The following is a 21,276-nucleotide window of genomic DNA, read 5'->3' as shown; positions in this document are numbered from 1 at the left end:
CCTATTACTAGTTTTGTTTTCTTTCATTTTCTTACTATTTTTACTGTTTTATTATACATTTGGTTTGCATATGAATATCATCAGATGTCAGTAAAACAATGATCTTACCAATTCCTCCTTTGAAGTTTTAGCATATAGGATAAAACTAATGAGTCAGAAGAGAAGGTTAAAAAAATCAGTTGCAAAGCAAAATCTGTAGAGGCTGCATTAGACACTGAACTTAGCATTTGGGCTGGACAATGAAAAAAGGACAACATTCAACTTCCCTCTGTTCACATTTGAAAATCTTTAGAAAGCAGCAAAGAAACTGCTGCATTAATGGAATATGTAAAGAATATAATTCACTGGGCGTTATTACATTAAAGAAAGCAGAATATTAAGCAGCAGATAAGAAAACAAATCAAGCAAAACAGGGCCAGAAATCCAGTCTGTAGCAGTGAACAGGCAACATGTAGCCAAACTCAATTAGTGATTAAATAAAGAAAATAAATATTAGCTCACAATGGTTCCTGTAAATACTACACAATCAGATGCTTAAAGGAGGTCTGCACAGTCACTGTCATCTTTGTTTATTTTTTTAATAACAACTGCAAGTATTTTATGACGTACATCAATTTCACAGAAAAGTTAAAGTCCTCTGTTTAGTGGTACACAAAAAAAGCTTTAGAAACTTCAAGTCTAACAAGAAATGGAAGTGTAATTCAGGAAAGTGCACTTAAAGCTGTATGCCAGCAATTTAAAAATAGCTTGTATGCTGTTTACTAGCAGGTGACCTATTAGTCACACAAACTTAGCTAAACACATTTATTGGATATTCCTTAAAAAAAAAAAAAAAAAAAAAAAAAAAAAAAAAGCACTGTAGAAAAATAACTGAGCAGCCACCCTCTTGCGTGCTTTATCTCCCCCCATCACTCTTAGTGGCTTTTGTTCAGATTCACTCTTCCAGTCACAATGAAAATGATTGTGGCTGCAATTATATATTTTTTTTAAAAATCACATCAACTCCAAGAGATATATGTGATGTGTGCGTGCATGTGTATATTTATATATGTATTTAATATATATAAAAATACACAACATAGTACAAAAATCTCCAGATAAACTCTATTTTGTTATTCTCACAGTAGTAAATATATCAACTTATTTTCACAGTAGGTATCTCATCTTACTAACACCTAAACAACAAAAAGGGATTTATTTGAGGACAAGACTCACTAAAATAAGTCCAGCTCCTGTATTGGGCAGGCAAAGCAGATTTCTCAAATCTCTTGTTTTGGCATTTCCAGAGATGCTAGACTTATTTTTTTCAGTGACTATTGCCCTTAGCCCTGAAGGGCTTATTAGTACCTTCTGACAGGATATGTATGTCTTAGAAAATCAGCTAGTGGCTGATATTTGAAGATTTGCCTTGCTGCCTTTCATGCACCAAAATAAAGCATTAGCCATTAACTTCTATTTCCTGTTGGTGAAGGGTGGAAGGGAGGGATGGGGAATTCTGACAATCCCTTCCTGTTGTTGTCTCATGGGGCAGTAGAACAAACCTAACACAGCATGGTCTTCCTGGGATTTCAGGAAAGGTCATGATATTACCAATTTCAAAATGCGCGCACGTGTGTGTGTGCGCACGCGCGCGCGCGCACACACACACACACACACACACACACACACACACACACACACACACAGAGTACAGGTAAAAGGTATGTTATTTTCCCCAATGATACCAGTTGCTTTGTTTCTATTAAATAACTGATCTTAATGGAAACTAAACTTAAGCTCAGTATCGTCCCATCCCAACTTTACCACACAACAAACTAGGCCAAGCCAATTTTGTGAGCCATGCTAATATAATCTCTGTTCAATTGAAAAAAAAATCTAACTACAGAAACATATTAAAAATAAGTCATTTATGCAAAACACTTGTATAAATAGAATTCAGAAAGCCAAGTTTATTAAGGCCATTAGGAAGGAAAGACTGGTAGCCAGAAGCAGTTAGTGGCCACAGAAATGTGTCAATTTTGGAATTACGTGGTTTTCCATTACTTTTCATCTCCCTCAGTTGTTTGTTCTTGAGCTTCATTTTATGATCGGTTTAATCTACCCTTGATTGATCTAATCTAACCTTCTATTGACCGCTGAAAGCAGTTCAAAAACCAAGGAGATGAAAAGAAAGAAGGAAATATTTCATATTCTTCAACCATGACATACTGTAGGGTAAGTGTCTTAACAGAAAAATCCACATGGGGTGACAATGTTCACAGGCTGTCTGTCCTCCCTTTTGGGGGGGCAGTGGTCCTCCCACTGAAATAAAGGCAGCAAACCACCTTTTACTGTAGAGAAAGCAGATCCAAACACCACCTGTTTGTGTGGACTGTTAAATTCGGAAATAAAATTCCCACATAAGGTATCAAAGGCCACGTCTACACGAGATACTGACTGTGCAGTAGCCCAAGACTACTGTTTAGTAGCATTGCATGGCAGAAGCGATGCGACACTACTGCACAGTAGTCTTGGGTTACTGCGCAGTGAACATCTCGTATAGACGTGATCAAAGAGCAAAGAAAAAAAAATAGGAAGTTCAGGAATTGCACACAAAAGCTTGGCCAACCCTTAAGATCATTTTATGCAAATGGAAACAATGACCATATTGTTCTAGGCCTCACTTACTATAATTTTCCAGTCTGTTTCTGGATTTATTTAAGAAATCTGGTTTCTGGTCATTTTTGGAATTAACCTTTTCCAGAAATTAATTAAGCAAGCAAGTACAATTTGGATAAAGAAATATTTGAAAGCAATTAGAAAGCAGTTGATTAAAAAAAAAAATATCACAGTTAACCTGGGGGGGGGGGGGAAATCACCCTGCAAACATCATGTTTGCTTCTTAAAGCCTTTGGCACAAGAAAAGGAGAGAATAATAGGGGAAAAACCGTAAAATAAAACTATTCAATACAAGTTTAATTATGTCTGTCCAGGTCTTCAAAGCTAAACTTTTTAAGCAGAACATCCCTAACTGAACAAGGCTTTGTATTTGAATTTCATCTATTTTGCCACAATAAAGGAAATGATCCATGTTTGTGTTTCATCCTCTTCCCCAAATCTTAGACCAGGGGAGATCTGAACATTTTCCTTATCAGTGGCTTTCGCTCATTCCAACAAAGCATCGTCGAATAAAACTTAAACTCCCAAAAGAGAGCAGTGACTTGTTTTAACGTTGTTTTTCTTAATGAGATCCAAACCTCTCTGCAAAATCTTTGGAGAAGTCTGTATCTAATTTAACCTTGCTTGTGTTAATAAAACACAGAAAAAATGCATAAATCTAGATAATTTGTTTATCATCTACAGTATATGATGGAACAGCCACTGCATCTATATGTAAACTTCAATCATTTGTGCCCCTCATGTGGTAAAAGATTAGGCTTTTTGCAAAATATCTATGTTCAGAGCAAAAAACAACGCTGAAATACCCAGGGCCCGATTCCTTCTACCATGTCTAGTCATCAACTAGATAATGTTAAAAACGAATACAAAAAGAATGTCACAATCTACTATTCTGATTTTTCACTCACTTCACAATTGGTGTTAAGTAACTATGCCCAAGGTGCAGGACATTGGAGAACCAGGCCTTTATAAAGAAAATACTTTTCTATTTGCTTAACACAGGTAACCAAATCATGCTTTAACAAGTAGATTTATATTACCATCCCATCATCTGCTGACACACTGTGGACTGTAAGCTTTTAGCAATGTCTCATGCACCAATTGGCTCAGAGGTACTTTGTAAGCAGGCTGTGTCCTGCCAGTAAGGCTTTGTGGTGTGAAATGCAGTTTACTGGTAGAATAGTAATCAGCATCTGCAAGCTACTTGCTGCTTTCTGCTTCTTATATGAAATTGTCTGGTTTCAGGATGTTATTTCTTTGTATCTCAGTGCAGTTAGCAGAAACTTCCTTATAAAATACACTATATTACAATAATAGATTTGTCAGAACTTAAAGAATATTAGGTGACAGTCAATTCATAGAATTATTATTTGTTTAAAAAACATAATTTGTAAGGAATACAGAGTTCTTTTGGAATAAAAATGCAAGAGGAAAAAAAGGTACTTTCAGACATGAACTCTAATGCATAATTGAATAAAACCTATGGTCATCTTTGCATTTTTTGCATTCACTGTCAATTCTACCAATGATATAACATATTCCTGCTGTGCCAGATAGTTCATCCAGGTCAACAAGTTCCTCTTCTCCAGCGTAGTCTTCAAAGTGCTGCAAATGCTGCCTGTATCCCTGCTATCTTGTTTCCCTACATTCACACATTTACCTAGCAAATCAATATATTCTCTGTATCTTTAGTTTTTACCCTAGGCTTCCAGTTTGCTATTTTACATTAATGGCACTTACTGTAAAAAAATTAAAACATTTAGGCACAAAAAAAAAATCTGCCTTTCGTCTCTAGTTGTGCACAGAGCTGCATTAGTTCAAGCCACCACCGCACTCCTTTAAGGAGTTGGCTTTTTTTCTTTTTCTCTTAGGATCAGGAAAGGTAGTTTTCACTTGGCAAGAATAGACTCCAAAACTTCCAGCAGATCAATATGGGTCCCAGCACATACAGGTTCCTAGATCTATTCTGGATTCAGAGATAGTCAATGATTTGAAGACAAGATTCTATATTGTTAGGTCAACTAAACACATTATGGTAGACCTTGCTCCATGACTTTCTCTTTTGTACTGCCAGAGTGAAAAAGCAATACAAAAGTGCAGAATGATTCTGAATTACCTGCATCAGATTCCTCATGGGCTCTGGGAATCTGTTGTCCTAGTGAAATACTTGCTTCTCCTCCTGGTTTTTGTTGTTTTTGTTTTATTGTTTGGATTTTTTTGCTGATTTGTTTGGGGGGGCTTTTTTGCATTTTTCTCTATGCAAAATCTCATGATTTTAAGGGATGGGGGTGTGTGCTGGCTGTGGAGTACTTACTGAGTCTGAATAAACTATACAAAAAGAATCATTTTCCTGTCAATTCAACTGGGTGAATTATTGTACTATTTAAAACTGACGTTAAATAATGGAGAGAATGAGAACAAGCATGGGAGAGAGAGAGAGAGAGAGAGAGAATCAGCATGAATCTGTTGGAAGCAATTACTGTTTGGAAGGAAATGGAGCTGCCCCAAATGGATCTAACTCTAATGCCTGCTGCTGCTGGGTCTGCGCACTCTGCAAAACCAGTTCTGTAAAGGGTACTGCGCCAAAGTCATCTGTTTTAAGCCCATCGCCACTGTGAATAGGCCCATGTAGGGAGCTCTGTCTAGGTCTACCTGGCACCACTACTGTGTTATGTTCCCCACGGTTGTCACCAAGTCCTTGATGCTGGGGGTGCCTCGTCAAGTCTGGTGGGTGGAAAGGTTTAGCCCCGAACGGGTCCAGCAGATTCTCATCCACTTGCAGAGGGTTGCTTCGATCTTTGCTGTCGGTCAATCCAACACTTATGTTTTCCTTAGAGTCTGAGATCGTTAGGAACTCATTGCTGCTCTGGGAGTCCCTGCGACCAGCTTTCTTGTGCCTGCGGGCTCTCTCAGGTGTGCGGAAGCTGGGTTTTGAAGTTTTCTTGGTGTTCGTTGGGGTGCCGTGGTGCCGCTTCCCATTGCTTTTGGACACCTCTTGTTTCATACGCCTTTGACGGGAGGAAAGTTTCTGCAAATTTCGCTGCTGCTTCACTTTTTGCTGCTGCTGGCTGCCTGTTATCTCCTCAAAGGGGACCAGCCCAAACAGGTCCTCTTTACTCTCACTGCTCTTAGGGGTAGGGAGAGGCTGGAATGGGGTGCAGCCAAAAATATCCACACTTTGGGGAGAGACAGAGACAATCTGGGTCTCAGGTCCTGCAATCTGGCCATCTTGTTGAGTCACCTTCTTGCTGAATGGCGCCTTGGTGAAGACATCGAAGTCATCTTGCTCTTGGCCCAGGCCAGGAAAAGTAGTCTGAGGAGAGAAATCTTTATTATTCTTTTCTCTTGATTGAGATTGAGGGTGAAGAGCAAAGAAAGGGACAGCGCCAAACGCATCAAATTCTTGATCAGGGCTCACCTTGGCCACAGTACTTGGTAGTTCAGATAAGGAAGTGAGCATTATGTTGACTTGCTTGTCTTCATCATCACCAGGCCTTTCTCTGTACTTATTGCAAGGGATCCTTTCCACAGGTTTATGCTTGGTGCAATCAGAATCAGAATCAGAGCTCTGCTTTTCTTCTTCCTCCTCTTCTACTTCATCCTCAGAATCCATAAGGAGTGGCCTATGGCCTAAGTTCTCAGGTTCTGTATCATTGTCATCATTAAAGTCTCCATGCTCCTCTTGTAAACCTTCTTCATCTTCCTGCTCTTCTTCCTCACTGCTTTTGGGAGAAGGAGGATCAGATTCAAAGTCACTCTCTGACTCATCACTCCCTTTTTGCACTTGTCCTTCTGTAGTCTTCCTTCCTGGCCGGTCATCTCTCGAGCCCTGAATGGACTTGTTTTCCCTGGGTTTATTTTCTTGATTGCTGGCTGAGGTATTAATTGCCTTTCCTGGGGAACCTGCAGGGCCAAAAAAAGACAAAGTAAAACTTAAAATGTACATTTACAACTAGCAGTAATGATTTCAGATCGCAAGGGTGCATTCAAAAGCATCTCTTACGTAAATATTCAGGAAAATAAAGATTAAAGCTCCAAGAAATTTTGTCTTTTGATCTTAAATTAAGAGAGAGGGCCACCTATCAGACCTCTGTGCCCTTAGGCTACTGATAAAGCGCCAAGCCTGGAAGAACACAGTAGCATGTTTTATTGTCCGTGTCTGTAGTCTCAAACTATACACTCCAGTACATCTTACAGGTAAGAGTATACAGGAGACCCTTGCCATTCGCGGGGAATACGTTCTCAAGATCCCCAAGAATGGCGAAATCTGTGAATAAGGCGCTGAGTTCATGAACGCAGTGCCCCCGGCAGCTGGGGCGAGGCACAGCTGCATTGGCAATGGCAGGAGCACGGTGGTAGCAGCGGGAGCCCAGAAGCAGCAAATGTGGAGCTCTCAAGGAGCTCCCGTAAGTGTATTTAAGATGAGGGATCGGCATTCGCAAATGCCGAACCCACAAATAGTGAGGGTTTCCTGTAGTTGTCACCCTGATGGTACATGCTCTGAAACAAGGGATTGGCAAATTTTCAGAAATGGTGAGCTAACATAATGCAATTTAGGTCCAAGGCAGACCTCTGCTTTCCTTGCCACTAACATGCTTGTAACCTGCCACCAAATTGCCACTGGCAACTGGGTTCCATGGGCCAGATAAAATAGCTTGGCAGTAGGCCTGTGCAAATCAGCTAGTATTCGCTTTGGATTCGGCCGATTCAGGAGACAGGGATTCGATTCAGTGATTCAAATCACTGTCCCAAATTGATTCAGCTGAATCTGATTCGGAGATATAACTGCTGCTGAATCTCCTAATCAAACAGGCCCTACCCCCCGCCTGCTCTCCCAGCCCAGTCAATGGCCGCCCTGCCCAGCCCCAGTATCCTGGCACATTTTCTTTTCTTTTTTTTTTTTTAAAGCCCCGCACTCACCAGCTCCTGCCAGGCAGGGAGGCAATCCCTGCTGCCCCCCCAATGCTGCACGGAAGGACTCTGCCATGAGCCCCAGAAGCCCTGGCAGCCTCTACAGCAGCCAGTGAGTGCAGGGCTTCTTTTTCTTTTTTTAAAGAGCCAGGACACTGAGGCAGGGTGTGGCAGCCATTGAAGGGGCTAGGAGAGCAGGCAGGGGTCAAGGGGCACTCAAGGGTGCTGGGGGAGCAGACAGTGGATGGGATCTGGTAGAGGTCCCCCCCCCGGTCCCCTCTTCCTTTCCCCCAGCCCCCCACCCCCACTTTCTGGCACGAATTCTGGGTCCAGCTCCCCGAGGCAGCAAGTGGGGACTGCCCAAATCTCCAAATCTTTTCCAAATCAATTCAGAGAGCTTCAAATCGATTAGGACCTTTTTATTGGTCTCCCAATTCAATTTGGAGAGTCAGCTGCCAAATCAGGCCGAACCTCCTCAGAATCAAATCAGCACCCAAAGTTTCGCACAACCCTACTTAGCAGCCTGGATTCAGCCCATGGGCTGTCAATCCCTGGAGTACACTTAACTTACTCAGCAACCAGCAGCTCCTATTCAGAACAGCAAGTGCTATGGGGTGCTAAGCTGTAATGAAAATCTGTCTTTTGCTTCAAGGTACTTAAATGGGAGCTGATGGGTGATAATTTTTTTTTTTGGGGGGGGGGGGGGAACCTGTTACAAAGAGTTTATGACTTGTCGCTCACATGGTGGGGAGAAATTGGTCAGTGTATGATGGCTATTTTATCTGCTGGCCCGTTTTCTGTACATTGTGAATTAAATGTGCCTAACTGCTAATAACAAATCAGCAAGTAATGAAACTGTCTGACAATATTTTAATTTAAAGTTGGTGAACTTTTAGAAAATGTAGACACAAGCTTATAGATGCTTGTACTGAACAGCTGGACGCATAGTGGTCTCTGTGTTTAGCGACACTGATTTTGTGCATGTGGTAAAATTTAGTAGCTCGCTAAAGCAGTGGACATGATATACCTTGACTTTAGCAAGGCTTTTGATACGGTCTCCCACAGCATTCTTGCAAGCAGAGGAAGTATGGGTTGAATGAACTGTATGGTGGACAGAAAGCTGGCTGAATCATCAGGCTCAATGGGAAGTGATCAATGGCTCAAGATCTAGTTGGCAGCCAGTATCAAGTGGAGTGCCCCAGGGGTCAGTCCTGGGGCTGGTTTTGTTCAACACCTTCATTAACAATCTGCAAGATGGGATGGTTTGCACCCTAAGCAAGTCTGCAGATATCTACTACACCTCTCAGCTTGGTGTTATGCAGGAGGGTAGAGCTAGGATTCAGTGACCTAGACAAATTGAAGGATTGGACCAAAAAACAATCTCATGAGGTTCAACAAAGACAAGTGCGAAGTCCTACTCTTAGGATGGAACAATCCCGTGCACCACTACAGGCTTGAGACCAACTAGCTAAGCAGCAGCTCTGCAGAAAAGGACTTGGGGGTTTCACTGGACAATAAGCTGGATATGAGTCAACAGTCTGCCCTTGTTGCCAAGAAGGCTAACAGTATACTGGGCTGCATTAGGAAGAGCACTGCCAACAGATCAAGGGAAGTGATTATTCCCCTCCATTTGGCACTAGCGAGACCTTACCTGGAGTAGTGTCCAGTTATGAGGCCCCCACTAGAGAAAGGATGTGGGCAAATTGGACAGCATCCAGCAGAGGGCAGCAAAAACAGTTAGGAGGCTAGGGCACATGACTTTGAGGAGAGGCTGAGGGAACTTGGTTTGTTTAGTCCATAGAAGAGAAGACTGCGGAGGGACTTGGTAGCCTTCAGCTACCTGAAGGGTGGTTCCAAATAGGATGGAGTTAGACTCTTCTCATTGGTGATGAATGACAAAACAAGGAGCAATGGTCTCAAGTTGCAGCAAGGGAGGTTTAGGTTGGATATTAGGAAAAACTCTCTCACTAGGATAGTGGTGAAGCACTGGAATGGATTACCTAGAGAAGTGGTGCAATCTCCATCCATGAAGGTTAAGACCTGGCTCAACAAAGCCCTGGCTGGAATGATCTAGTTGGGGATGAACCTGCTTTGAGCAGGGAGTTAGATTAGATAACCACCCTGATTTTCAACCCTAATATTTTATGAGTCTAACTATACTCTGGATACAAACACAAGGGATATAAAGACTGAAGATGGCCTGGTTCATATACATGCTTTCAAAAAATGCTAAGGTCCCAAACAATTACATGAGGCTTTCTCCCACTGAGTCATTTTAATTTCAGCTTTTCTAAATCAAAAAAACTGCACTTGTGCATGGCAAGCACTAGTGAGGCCCTGACACAGCTCTCTTCAGTTGTCAGACATCCAGTGCTAGACATCCATTCTCTGGCATGGTTTTGGAAAAGAACCAGAATCTCTCTGCATGAGGAAGTGTATAAAGGTATGAGATACTGTAATATGGGTGCACTCCATGGTGCTAACAACAGAATACTTATTGTAGCTTAAGTACGCAAGCTGTCACTAAGAGTTTGAGCACAACATTTACTGCCTGTGCTCAAATGAAATCCAATTGAGATTTTTAAAGGCAAAAAAAGCAAGCTTTAACTCCCAAAAAGAATCCAGCTAGGGCTGTGAAATGTTAAAGGACTATTTCATGGATAAGCCCAGTAATAACTAGTTAAGCTTACCAGTTCTTGTTTAGCATAGGGCAGGGTAGTCTGGTAGGGAAGAAAAGCCTTGCAGTGCCCCAGCAGGAACCAGAAGGTGGCAGGACAGGCAGGAAGAAAGAAGAGGGAGGGGAAGGGGGGCTAGTACCCATAGTTTATGAGGTTAAAGGGAAAAACAATATGGCGCCTAATGACTCCTCATTTAAGCAATTAGCTGTTTGTTCACAGGTGCTCCCTCATCTAAGTGGGGCAGTGCCATAGTAACAAAGTTTGGCACCTGGGCAAAGCCTGCAGCAGCAGCCCACCCTCACCCCATGCACAGATCCGGGGCTCATGTGTACGCAGTGGTGGGAGCCACCTTTCCCCCCATCTCTACGCCCCCACAAATGAGCCACTCACAGCTCCATCCCACTCCCTGTCCCAGCTAGGCAGTGCCTGTTGGTGCCCCTTCGCTTCAGTGCCTGGGTTGGTCACCCTGCTCTCTTCCCTCCCCCCACCCCCCGCCTCTTGCTATGGCATTGAAATGGGGCTTCACCTGGGCTGTGTTGTCTGGCTGGGCTTGCCATAGGGGCGCCCCCCCTCCCAGAGCCCCAGAAGCAGTTCCCAGCAGCAGCTGTGTTAGCAGTTAACCAATATAATTAGATGAGATTAAACACAATTTTTTAAAATTATATTTACATCCTTATGCTATACTGCCATTGGTACATTTGAAAATCTCCGTAGTGCTTAAGATGGGTTGCAGCAGCTGGTGGCCTGTTCACACCTGAGCTCTCAACATTGGTAATGTCAGTGAAGTGACCTTAGGGAAGTATTTTACATATTTCTTCACTGTTGATATTCCAAGTACTTGTCTTGTTGCTTCAAGTCAGTTTTAGTAAGAAAAACCATGGTCCAAAACTGACATTGTGTGGTACTACGTTCATCCTCATAACTTCCACCTCACATTTAGAGAGAGAGAGAGAGAGAGAGAGAGAGAGAGAGAGAGTTGTGTTTTTGTGCTTTTGTTTGTTAGGTTTTTTGTTTGTTTTTAACTGGCAGCCCTGCACATTTAACTTAAAGTCATAGAGGTTTTCTAGGCTGGGACACAACAGACCTAATTTCTATTCTTTTTTTACCCAGAAGGGCAGCTATGAAGAAATCACTTCTGAGCTCTTTGCATCACTTTCCCTATCCCTGCCACAAGGATAACAGTGCTTCCATCCTTTATGAAGTGCTTTGAAATGCATGAATGGAGAGTAGACAAGGTGCTTTGCATAAATCCAATATCGCAGGAGTGAGGTGTAGGGGGTGCATGTGCACGCCCTGAGCGTGGCAGTGTATCTATCCCCTACAAAAAGGTGGGGGCACGCACCATTCATGCTGATGATATCTTTTATTAGACCAACTCAAATAATTGGAAAAAATACTTCTTTGCAAGCTTTTGGGCACAAACACCGTGACAGGCTGAGAAAGCATCTGCAGTTGGTGTGTGCTCTTCCTGGATGGAATGAATAGTAAAGAAGTCAGAGGCTGGTATGCCTGCAGGAAAGCCAACCATGGTATGCAGTCAAGGAAGCCAACTACAGATGCTTTCTCAGCCTGATAAAGGGTGTTTGTGTCCGAAAGCTTGGAAAGAAGTATTTTTTTCCAATTATTTGAGTTGGTCTAATAAAAGATATCAGATCTACCCCAAAAACCTATGGGTCTGCCTATGTCCTTTGAGAAACAAGGCTACAACCCCATGCCCCTAAATGGAGAGTGTTATGCATAGGAATTGGAGGCTATTATTTTTCTGAACTCATGTTTTCTATTCATCTGTTATTTATCCCAATGTTGTACAGATCAGAGTTACTCCAAAGCTGAGCTCTCAAGAGCTGCAAGGGAGGAGAGTGCTCTATTCCTACAGGATTCTAGAGGTCTGCTGTGGTTCTGATGTATCCCTGATGGGTTTCAGAGCTGTATTTCTATGAAATGAGAAGTGGCAAAAGAATTCAGCTAGTGGAGTTTGCCAAGTCAGGCAGCCTTTAACCAAGAAAACCTTCCTCACCTGAACTCCTAATTTTAAAATGACCCTTGTAAAACTATCGTTCAATGGTACAACTAATATTTCACTATTTTACAGCTGCACTACGTTGCACCTTTCACTCTAAAAGAAAAGTGCACGCACACAGACATGCACAGAATGAGTGAGATCATGAAAGCATAATGCATGGGCATTATTTTTATGTAGGGATAGAGACAGAGATTTTGCTTCAGCAATAATAAAAACATATTTAAAGAATAGATATCAGACAAGTTTAAAAATAAACTACCTCAAGTAAAATTTTATTTCCTGAAAATGCTGCATTTCCTGACTTCGTAAGTCATGGTTCTTACATAAACATGCTACAGAACTCCTGTCTGCCTTAATATGTCCTGTCTCTCTTTTACAGAACTGCAAGAAAGGAATAACTGTCGCCTAGTTGTCATTCATTCTGACAGGGTTTTGCTGCCACACAGTGGCAAATATAAAGCTAAGCTCTTGTACTGGCATTTAACTTTTATTATTTACAATAGTGGCCTCGATGTTAGGCACATTCCAAACATTGGGGGGAGAAAAGAAATGATGATCCCTTGTCTGAAAGCTCAATCTAAGGACAGACATGTAAAAGAGATTAAGGAACGAAAACAGGCAATGTATATACAGCACATTTGATTATGAACAGCTTTTAAAATGGAAACAAGGTAGAGGCTCTGGGAGCTCATTAACAGAGACTACTCAAGTGAAGGGATTGCATATAAGTCACAAAGTGAATTGTGCATGAGGCCAACAAATAACAGACAAGGATGCAAGTGTTGCTGAAGTAAAGACAACAAACCCACACTATTGGACCAGTATTATACGGGGTACTGAATAGGGGACAACTCTTAATCTCCTGCAATAGTGGATATGAAAGCTTTTAAAGAGACTTCCTACAATTGACCTGCTTCAAAGCTGGGCCAACTCCAGAGTTGCCAACCCAAGGCACTGGATTTTTTTTTATTTTTTTGGGGGGGGGGGGCGGTTGGGCTGTTTTTGTTTTTTTACAAGTACAATTACAGCATAGCAGAAAGCAAATCACAGAATTAAGGCAAAAGGAAGAGCACATCTAGCTCTTCATTTTCAAGAGTATCAGAAGCAGGATTCTAGATCTGGATATGGCAATTTCAAGATTCATGTGATTAGCAATAAGCACAAGCCAAGGCTTTACAGGTCTTGTCACACAAAATAACCACCTTTAAGTCTTCAGCACAGGCCCTTAGCCCATGCTGAAAAAAACGCAAGCCATAGGGTTTTGTTCTCTGTTACCAGATCAGACAAAGAGAACATTTAGCAACATGTTCTAAAGTATTCAATGCATTCTAAGAGCAAACGATGGGTGTTCACAGGGCCGTTCCTAGGCGGGGCGAATCAGCACAACTGCTCTGGGTCCCACACTTCGGAGGGCTACACAGAGCTGGGTGGAGCGAGCACAGCAACTCTGCATCACTGCCTCCAGGTTTGCGTCCAGCTGCTCACTTCCCCCTCCCCCCCTTCCACTGCTGCAGATGGCGGCTGCAGCTTCTTCGGGTCTGGGGCACATGGCATCAGAGCAAGGGTGGGGCCTCACATATGCCCCAGGCCCGGCACCCTGTTCAGGTCGGCTCTGGGTACTCGGAATAGTGAATAAAATTAAACCTGTAAAACCCTCAATTTTTCTCTCAACAAAAGTCTCCACTCTATTCCAGATGAGGAAAATTGTGTATACATTAAAATTGGAACTAGCACTTACACCTATGCTCCATGAACTTATTTAGGTGCAAAAAGTGAAATTTTTGCTGTAAAGCTAGAGCTGAAAATGTATTCTCTTTGGCATCCAATTTCCTAAAATACGCCCAGATTTACCATTCAGAAATCATGTCTGCTTTGTGTGGATATAAGAACAACAAAGAGACTAAAATGACTGGAAACATCAGGTGCTTACAGCTTTGGGCTGTTTTTTGTTTGCTTCTAGTGTCAGATTGATTCTTATCTGTTCTTAGTTTAAATAATACACATTTGGTTTACTATCAAATTAGAATCTGGATTATTTGGTTGTTTGCTTTAGATTTCCCAAAGGTATAGACCTCATGTTGGACTTTAAAACCTGTCTCTCCCAAATCCTGACATTTCCAATATTTGCTAAAATACTGCAATGTTAACTTGAATGTTATTAGTTTACAAAGCGGGGGGAAATCCCAACTCTTTTTGAGTCAGGGTACACATTAGCTACATTTGCGTTCAGAAGAAACCCCAAACATCTAAAAAATATCAGTATTAATGTAAGCATGTATTCATTTTGTTTAAACCCACAGAGATGCATCTATTTCTATCTGAGGACAGCTAAATGAAGTTTAACCCTTGCAATATGGAAAACTGAACTAGTCACATATATGATGACCTAAAAATGTGGTACATATAAAATAACTGTTACATACACATGCTTGTAAAAATAACCACCTGCAAATAGCACCGGTAAGTCAATACAGTGGTGCTTGATCCATCAAGCATTGAATACAGCAAGACATTTAAACTGTGAAAAGTATACGCTGGCCATTAAGGGTGGCCACTGCCATGGCAGAATGCATGGAACAAAAGACAGGACCTGATTCTGTGCCAAAATCCCTGATGCTAAAACAGATACCTAGTGCCAGATTCTATCTTATGTATCAGGCTTCTATGGGTGATTCTTTTCTACCCTACCTGAGTCCAAGAAAAAATGTGAGAGGCTAGTAGGCCCTCTTCCTCTGCACCACCACTTTTTGTGGCTTAGTCTAAATGCTAAGGCACATTACAAAAGTGAACATGTTAACAAGCAAGCAGACTGGACTAGGATCACACAAAGAAATACGATCCAACACCCTAGAATTTAAGAGACGTTGATGCAATGAGTCAAATTTTCTTTGGTTGAACTTGCTACACCTAGTTTTCAAACAGGTATATTCATCTCTAAAGGAATTGGTGAAGAGGCATGAAGGGAAACATCCAGTTAGGAAATCATGTTACTTGTGCGGAATCTGCTCATTTTGTCCGCTAAAGGAAGTATTTTTTTTAACTGCTCCTTAAGTATTTGTGGAAGCTGAAGCCCATTTGCTGGTATTGGTCCTGATATAACAAAGTGTTATTGATTCAGAGTATACCTTTTATCAATAGCTTTTTTCCAGTATAACAAAGCTAGTAGGTTTTCAGAGATTCAGGGACAGCCTAAGAGCTGACATAATGACATTTAGCACTAAATAAGATTTTTTATACTTATAAGACATTGCAAACCAATAAATATTTTATTACCTTGCTGTGGATCAATTTTCAAGCCTTTGCTCTTTGACATAGGGCCAAGCAGCTGCATTAAACTAAGAGACTTCTCATGGAGGCAAAGTTATTCAGTGGCCCATAAAGGAGGTTGCACGTGTCAAACTAACAAAGCTTGTCAATACTATTAGCATCCATGTGTCACTGATGGCAGTATCGGGGCTTCAAATACAAGAATCTGCACAGCAATCCAATGGGAAGAACATGAGAGCATGGAATAGGAAGAATAATTGCTAGAATTAGTTTTCCCTGGCTGCTGCCAATTCTTTAAGCATCTTATAAATTAGTACAATCTTTTATCATTTCCATCTATATATGCATATGAAAGAATATAAATTTCAGAGTAAAGACTGATATCATCACTGCAGTAAATAAATCATATTAAAGTAATAACCTCCGAGTTCGCAGAAATACCTCTTTCACACCTCTCCAAGGAATTCTTTGACAGCTAAACCAACACACATGTCCTGTACTTAAGGCAATGTTTTCAAGAACAGGAACAAATGTAACCTCTTAAAACCATATATAGGTACCTAAGCAAGTGGCCTCTGACTTGAAAGTGGTAAGCATTGAGATGAGGTCTCACTGAGTATTATGAGTGTGGAGGGCTGGTAGGGGACGCCCCTGCACTGAGCCACCCACCTCACTGCAACCGTCCACCTGCCAAGCTCCGAGAGGTTCGCATTTGTTGTGGTGAGTGCGTATAGATCTTCCTCTCTGTTGTTCTAAGCAGAGACATCATGGCCTAGGGGGCGGGGGCGGTTATTGGCTACTAGCCAACCAATTTGAAAAGCATTGTCACTGCCTGGTGGAGTGAAGGGGGCTACCAGCCAATAATTGCTGGCCTTCGTTGGGCCCCCAAAGGTGATGTCAAAAGGTCTATATAAGCTAAGACTGCCCAGGAGGCGGGGCAGAACAGCCATGATGAAGACACACACAAGAGCTGAAACATTTGCAGCTCTCTCTCTCCAGATGCTGAAGTCAGTAAACTGCTGAAACCTATCTAGATATATAGCTTGCTGTAAAACAGATGCATAATCAAAGGCTACCTAGCCATACTCTTTGCTCTAGGGTTATTCCGTAATACTTCTCCATACTGCACCCTTCCCCAAGCCTCCCCTCTGTAACCAATAAAGTTCTTCACTGTACCAAGCATGGTGGACTTGTTGGGAGAGGCATGCCTTTGTGTCCCCTTAGTCCGGCTGACTAAGGGAGGCTACTATTTGTGCTTCGGACTAAAGGAAGCACCCAAGTTCCTGCAGTGGGTAAAGCACCCTCAAGGTCTACAAGGCCTGTGTAACCCAGGGGGCACAGGGCTGAAGACAGACCAAATCCCCTGGGTGATGGCGGCGGTACCCCTAGGTTTCTGGGTGTGCTCCATGAAGGGGGTCGGCCAGACATGAGGCGCACCCAGAGAGGCACTCTGAGCTTGGCAGATGGACAGGTGCAGTGAGGTAGGTGGCTCAGCGCAGCAGCACCCCCTACTGGCCAACCACAATGGGAACTGGTAAACACTTGGCAGTTAGACCATGTAAGTAACTAAATAGGTCCCAAGAAACCCTAACGTAAGTTACATGACAACATAAATCTTGCCTTCCCAAGAAGTATAGCAAGCTCAAAAGTAAAAAGCCATTTTTCATATATGAAGGATGCATTAGACATTTCTATCATGTTAACAATAAAATGATGTATGGGTAAGATCTTTCACTGGACCAACTACAGTTGAGATGAAAAAGCTCGTACGATTAGACAAATAAGTAGGGAAGAGTATACGAGCATTGCTCTGGCATACACAGATGAAGTCAAGAAGGCCAAAGCACAATTGGAGTTGCAGTTAGCAAGGGATGTGAAGGGTAACAAGAAGAGTTTCTACAAGAACATCAGTAGCAAGAGGAGGATCAGGTAAAATGTCGTCCCCTTACTGAATGGGTGAGACAACCTTGTGCAGAAAAGGCTGAAGTGCTCAATGCCTTCTTCACCTCAGTCTTCACAGGCAAGGTCAGCTCCCAGACTACTACACTGGGCAGCACAATTTGGCAAGGAGGTGAGCAGCCAACAGCAGCAAAAGAACAGGTAAGGAACTATTTAGAAAAGCTGGACATATACAAGCCCGTGGGCCCAGACAGGATGCACCCAAAGGTGCCGAGTTGGCTGATGAGATTTCAGAGCCACTGGCCATCATCTTTGAAAACTCATGGTTATCAGGAGAGGTTCTGGATGATTGTAAAAGGGCAAATATAGTGCCCATATTTAAAAAAGAGGATCCGGGGAACTATAGCCCAGTCAGCCTCACCTCGGTCCCTGGAAAAATCAAGAAGCAGATCCTCAAGGAATCCATTTTGAAGCACTTGGAGACGATGATTAGGAACAATCAGCATGGATTCACCAAGGGCAAGTCATGCCTGACCAAACTGATTGCCTTCTACGATGAGATGACTGGCTCTATGGATGCAGGGAGACCAGTGGATATGGTGTATCTTGATTTTAGCAATGCTTTTGATACAGTCTCCCATAACATTCTCACAGGCAAGCTAAGGAAGTATGAACTGACTGTAAGGTGGACAGAAAACTGGCTGGATTATAGGGCTCCAGAGGGTAGTAATCAATGGTTCAATGTCTAGTTGGCAGTGGGTATCGAGTGGAGTGCCCCAGGGGTCAGTCCTGGGGCCAGTTTTGTTCAATACCTTCAATAATGACCTGAAAGATGGCAGAGAGTTCACCCTCAGCAAGTTTGTTAATGACACCAAGCTAGGGGGAGTAGAAGATATGGTGGAAGGTAGGGCTAGGATTCAGAGTGACCTAGAGAAATTGGAGGGTTGGGCCAAAAGAAATCTCATGAGGTTCAACAAGGATAAGTCCAAAATCCTGCACTTAGGACGAAACAATCCCATATACCAGTACAGGCTTGGGACCAACTGGCTAAGCAGCAACTCTGCAGAAAAGGACTTGGGGGGTTACAGTGGACAATAAGTCAGCATGCCCTTGTTGCCAAGAAGGCTAAACAGCATAGTGGGCTGCATTAGTAAAAGCACTGCCAACAGATCAAGGGAAGTGATTATTCCCCTCCATTTGACGCTGGTGAGACCACACTTGGAGTACTGTGTCCAGTTTTGGGCCCTCCACTAAAGGAAGGATGTGGTCAAATTGGAAAGAGTCCAGCAGAACAAAACAAAAATGTTTCAGGGGCTGGGGCACATGACTTATGAAGAGAGGCTCAGGGAACTAGACTTTTTTAGTTTGGAAAAGAGAAGGCTGAGTGGGGATTTAATAGCAGCCTGCAACATGAAGGGAGGTTTGAAAGAGGATGGAACTAGACCAATGGTTCCCAATCTGTGGTATAGGCACCACCAGCAGTACAGAGACAGCCTGTCAGTGGTATGTGTTAACAGATTTATTATAATTACTTTATATGCCAAAAATTTGTTGGTGGTACTTAAGGTTGTATCATTTTAAATTGGTGGTGCACAATCTGTCAGAGTTAGGAACCGCTAGCTAGACTTCAGTGGTGGCAGATGACAGAACAAAGAGCCACGGTCTCAAGTTGCGGCAAGGGAAGCTTAAGTTAAATATTATAAAGAATGTTCTCGCTAGGGGGGTAGTAAAATACTGGAACAGGTTACCCAGAGAGGTAGTGGAAGCTCCATCCTTGGAGGTTTTTAAGACCTGGCTAGACAAAGTTTTGTCTGAAATGATCTAGTTGGGGATGGTCCTGCTGGACTAGATGACCTCCTGAGGTCCCTTCCAACCTTCATTTTCTATGATTCTATTATTCTCTGATTGCTTGCTACCAGAAAAAGCTACAGGTTAGAATTTAGTGACAAGGCTTTTCGGTTTTTGGTTCTGTATGGACACCAACCTTTACCACCTGTCAACCAATGAAGAAAGCAAAGCAGGTAGGTGTGTGACAAGAGCTTGCTAACAGATAGAGACACTCAAGATGGTAAGGTGAGATCAAACAATGTACACTGTTGATAAGAGTCAAGTAATGCTGCCAGCACAGATTTGCATATAAACTTTGCTGCGTCATTCTAACCGGGGGCCCAGAAAGCACTGTAATTCCTTTTGAGAAATAAGTGCTCCCTTTGAAGAATCTGCCCTAGGTCACTGCTAAGCACCTGCTGCTTGCAAGGCTACCAAGTCTTAATTTCTCAAATGTCTCAGTCTGAACAATAGAAGAATCAAGTATGTCCAACATAACGATCTTTTAGCTTGCTTATAACCTTATGCATCAAACTGAAGAAAGTTAATCATCAAGGAAATGAGCTTTCAAGAAGGAAAGCAAAGTCAGGATCCAATTCATTTTTTTCCACTCAGAATCGCCATGCTGAAATGGAAACCTCACAGACATCAGTCTGCCAAGATAGAGAACTTGAAACAAGGGCCAAGGCTGAGCACAGACTACAAGCAACAGATCTTAAGGAATCTAAGGCTTAAAACTGTATCAGGAGCCTGAACTAATTACTTCATAGGGCAGGGAAGTCGTGGGGTGGAACCTGGACAAGTAAAAGAGGAATCTCACTAAATGTGTCTAACAGGCACTCCCATCATAGGGCCTGATACGTGTTAAAGAAGCAAGGTATGTTTGGGGTAGAGGAACACAAAAGCCCAGATCCAAAAAAAGAAGAGTCGGACAGAAGGACTTTATCCCTGACAACAGTCCTTTTTCAGAGAGGAGTGTTGGGAGGGGAGGGAGAATTGGAAATTTCAGTCCCTACAGCCCAGGTGGTGCTGGAAAGGAAGGGTAAAGAAATCCCCTAGGAGAGAGGGAGGGAGGGAGCGAAGCACTGTTAGCAATATTATCCTTTGTCTCCTGTATATTTCCTGGATCATCATGGCTACAACACCACAGCTATTTACAACTCTATCTTGTGCTTCCCATCTTTTTAAATTGTTACTTCACAATATACAAAAGCCCTTTTTCTGTTGCTCTGGGGGATGAAGATCACATGGTTTCCAAAAAAGCTGAGTAAAAATTTATCATTCAGATATGAGTCAATTGTTTTTCTCTATCTGTATTTTATTTCTGTGCCAACAGCCATACTTTGAGAATCTCTGGTAACAGCCCAATACTTTCTACTGTGATAGAATACCCTCTGTAACAGAGTGAACACACATAGCTTGGATTTTACAGGTTTAGGTAGAAAGCATTAGGTTCAAAGCCTTGGCAACTTAGCTACTTCAGCAACCCAAAGAACTTGTATAAAAGAACATACTGATCTTATTCTAAGCTCCCATTTCAAACTTCTTTTTAAAAAAGAAGGAAAAAAGTAGAAGGTGTTTGTAGAACTGGAGGAAACTGAGGCCAGGTATGCTGGGAAAAGTGTAATGTCTATAAGTGACTGGAAACTAGTCTATACCCATAACAGAAGTTCAGCGCAAACAGACTTGTTTAAAAATGGTGGAACAGTCTAATGTTTGCCTTCTTCCCCCCTGAACAAAGCAGGAATATGTGTAGTTTGCTGCCAATCCAAACTATGCCCCTTACAGAAAACTGTGCAACTTAAATCAATTCTGCCTTGGGCTTTTTGAATGTCACTACCTAGCCTAAAGCTCATTCTTTGTTTACCTCTGGCCCAAGTCTAACGAGAAATTCTGAAATGCAGTCTCTGTGATGAAACTTGAAAGGAGAGAATACAAGAGGAGGAAAACGTATGTGTTTCCTTAATCCTATTTAAGATCTTCTGTAACCCAATTTTATATCAGCATTCTGTT

General features: G+C 42.3%; 1 protein-coding gene across 5 annotated transcripts in view; it reads right to left on the bottom strand.

Annotated features, from left to right (window-relative positions):
* Positions 1–553: 553 nt before the first annotated feature.
* The window catches only part of BMP2K (BMP2 inducible kinase), a 133,791-nt gene continuing 113,068 nt past the window's right edge, over positions 554–21,276 (bottom strand). For 4 of the 5 annotated variants that reach the window (XM_059722221.1, XM_006258849.4, XM_014603849.3 and 1 more), the window contains one exon: positions 554–6,561. In XM_059722221.1, coding sequence (XP_059578204.1) covers positions 5,135–6,561 — 1,427 coding nt within the window. In that variant the 3' untranslated portion in view covers positions 554–5,134. The remainder of the gene's footprint in view (positions 6,562–21,276) is intronic. The other variant, XM_014603811.3, reaches the window with a different exon arrangement.

Source organism: Alligator mississippiensis, chromosome 2 (genome assembly GCF_030867095.1).
Source record: "Alligator mississippiensis isolate rAllMis1 chromosome 2, rAllMis1, whole genome shotgun sequence".
In the NCBI taxonomy this organism is placed as follows: domain Eukaryota; kingdom Metazoa; phylum Chordata; order Crocodylia; family Alligatoridae; genus Alligator; species Alligator mississippiensis.
The sequence above is the reverse complement of the archived record's forward strand: the minus strand, read 5'-3'. Positions and strand labels throughout refer to the sequence as shown.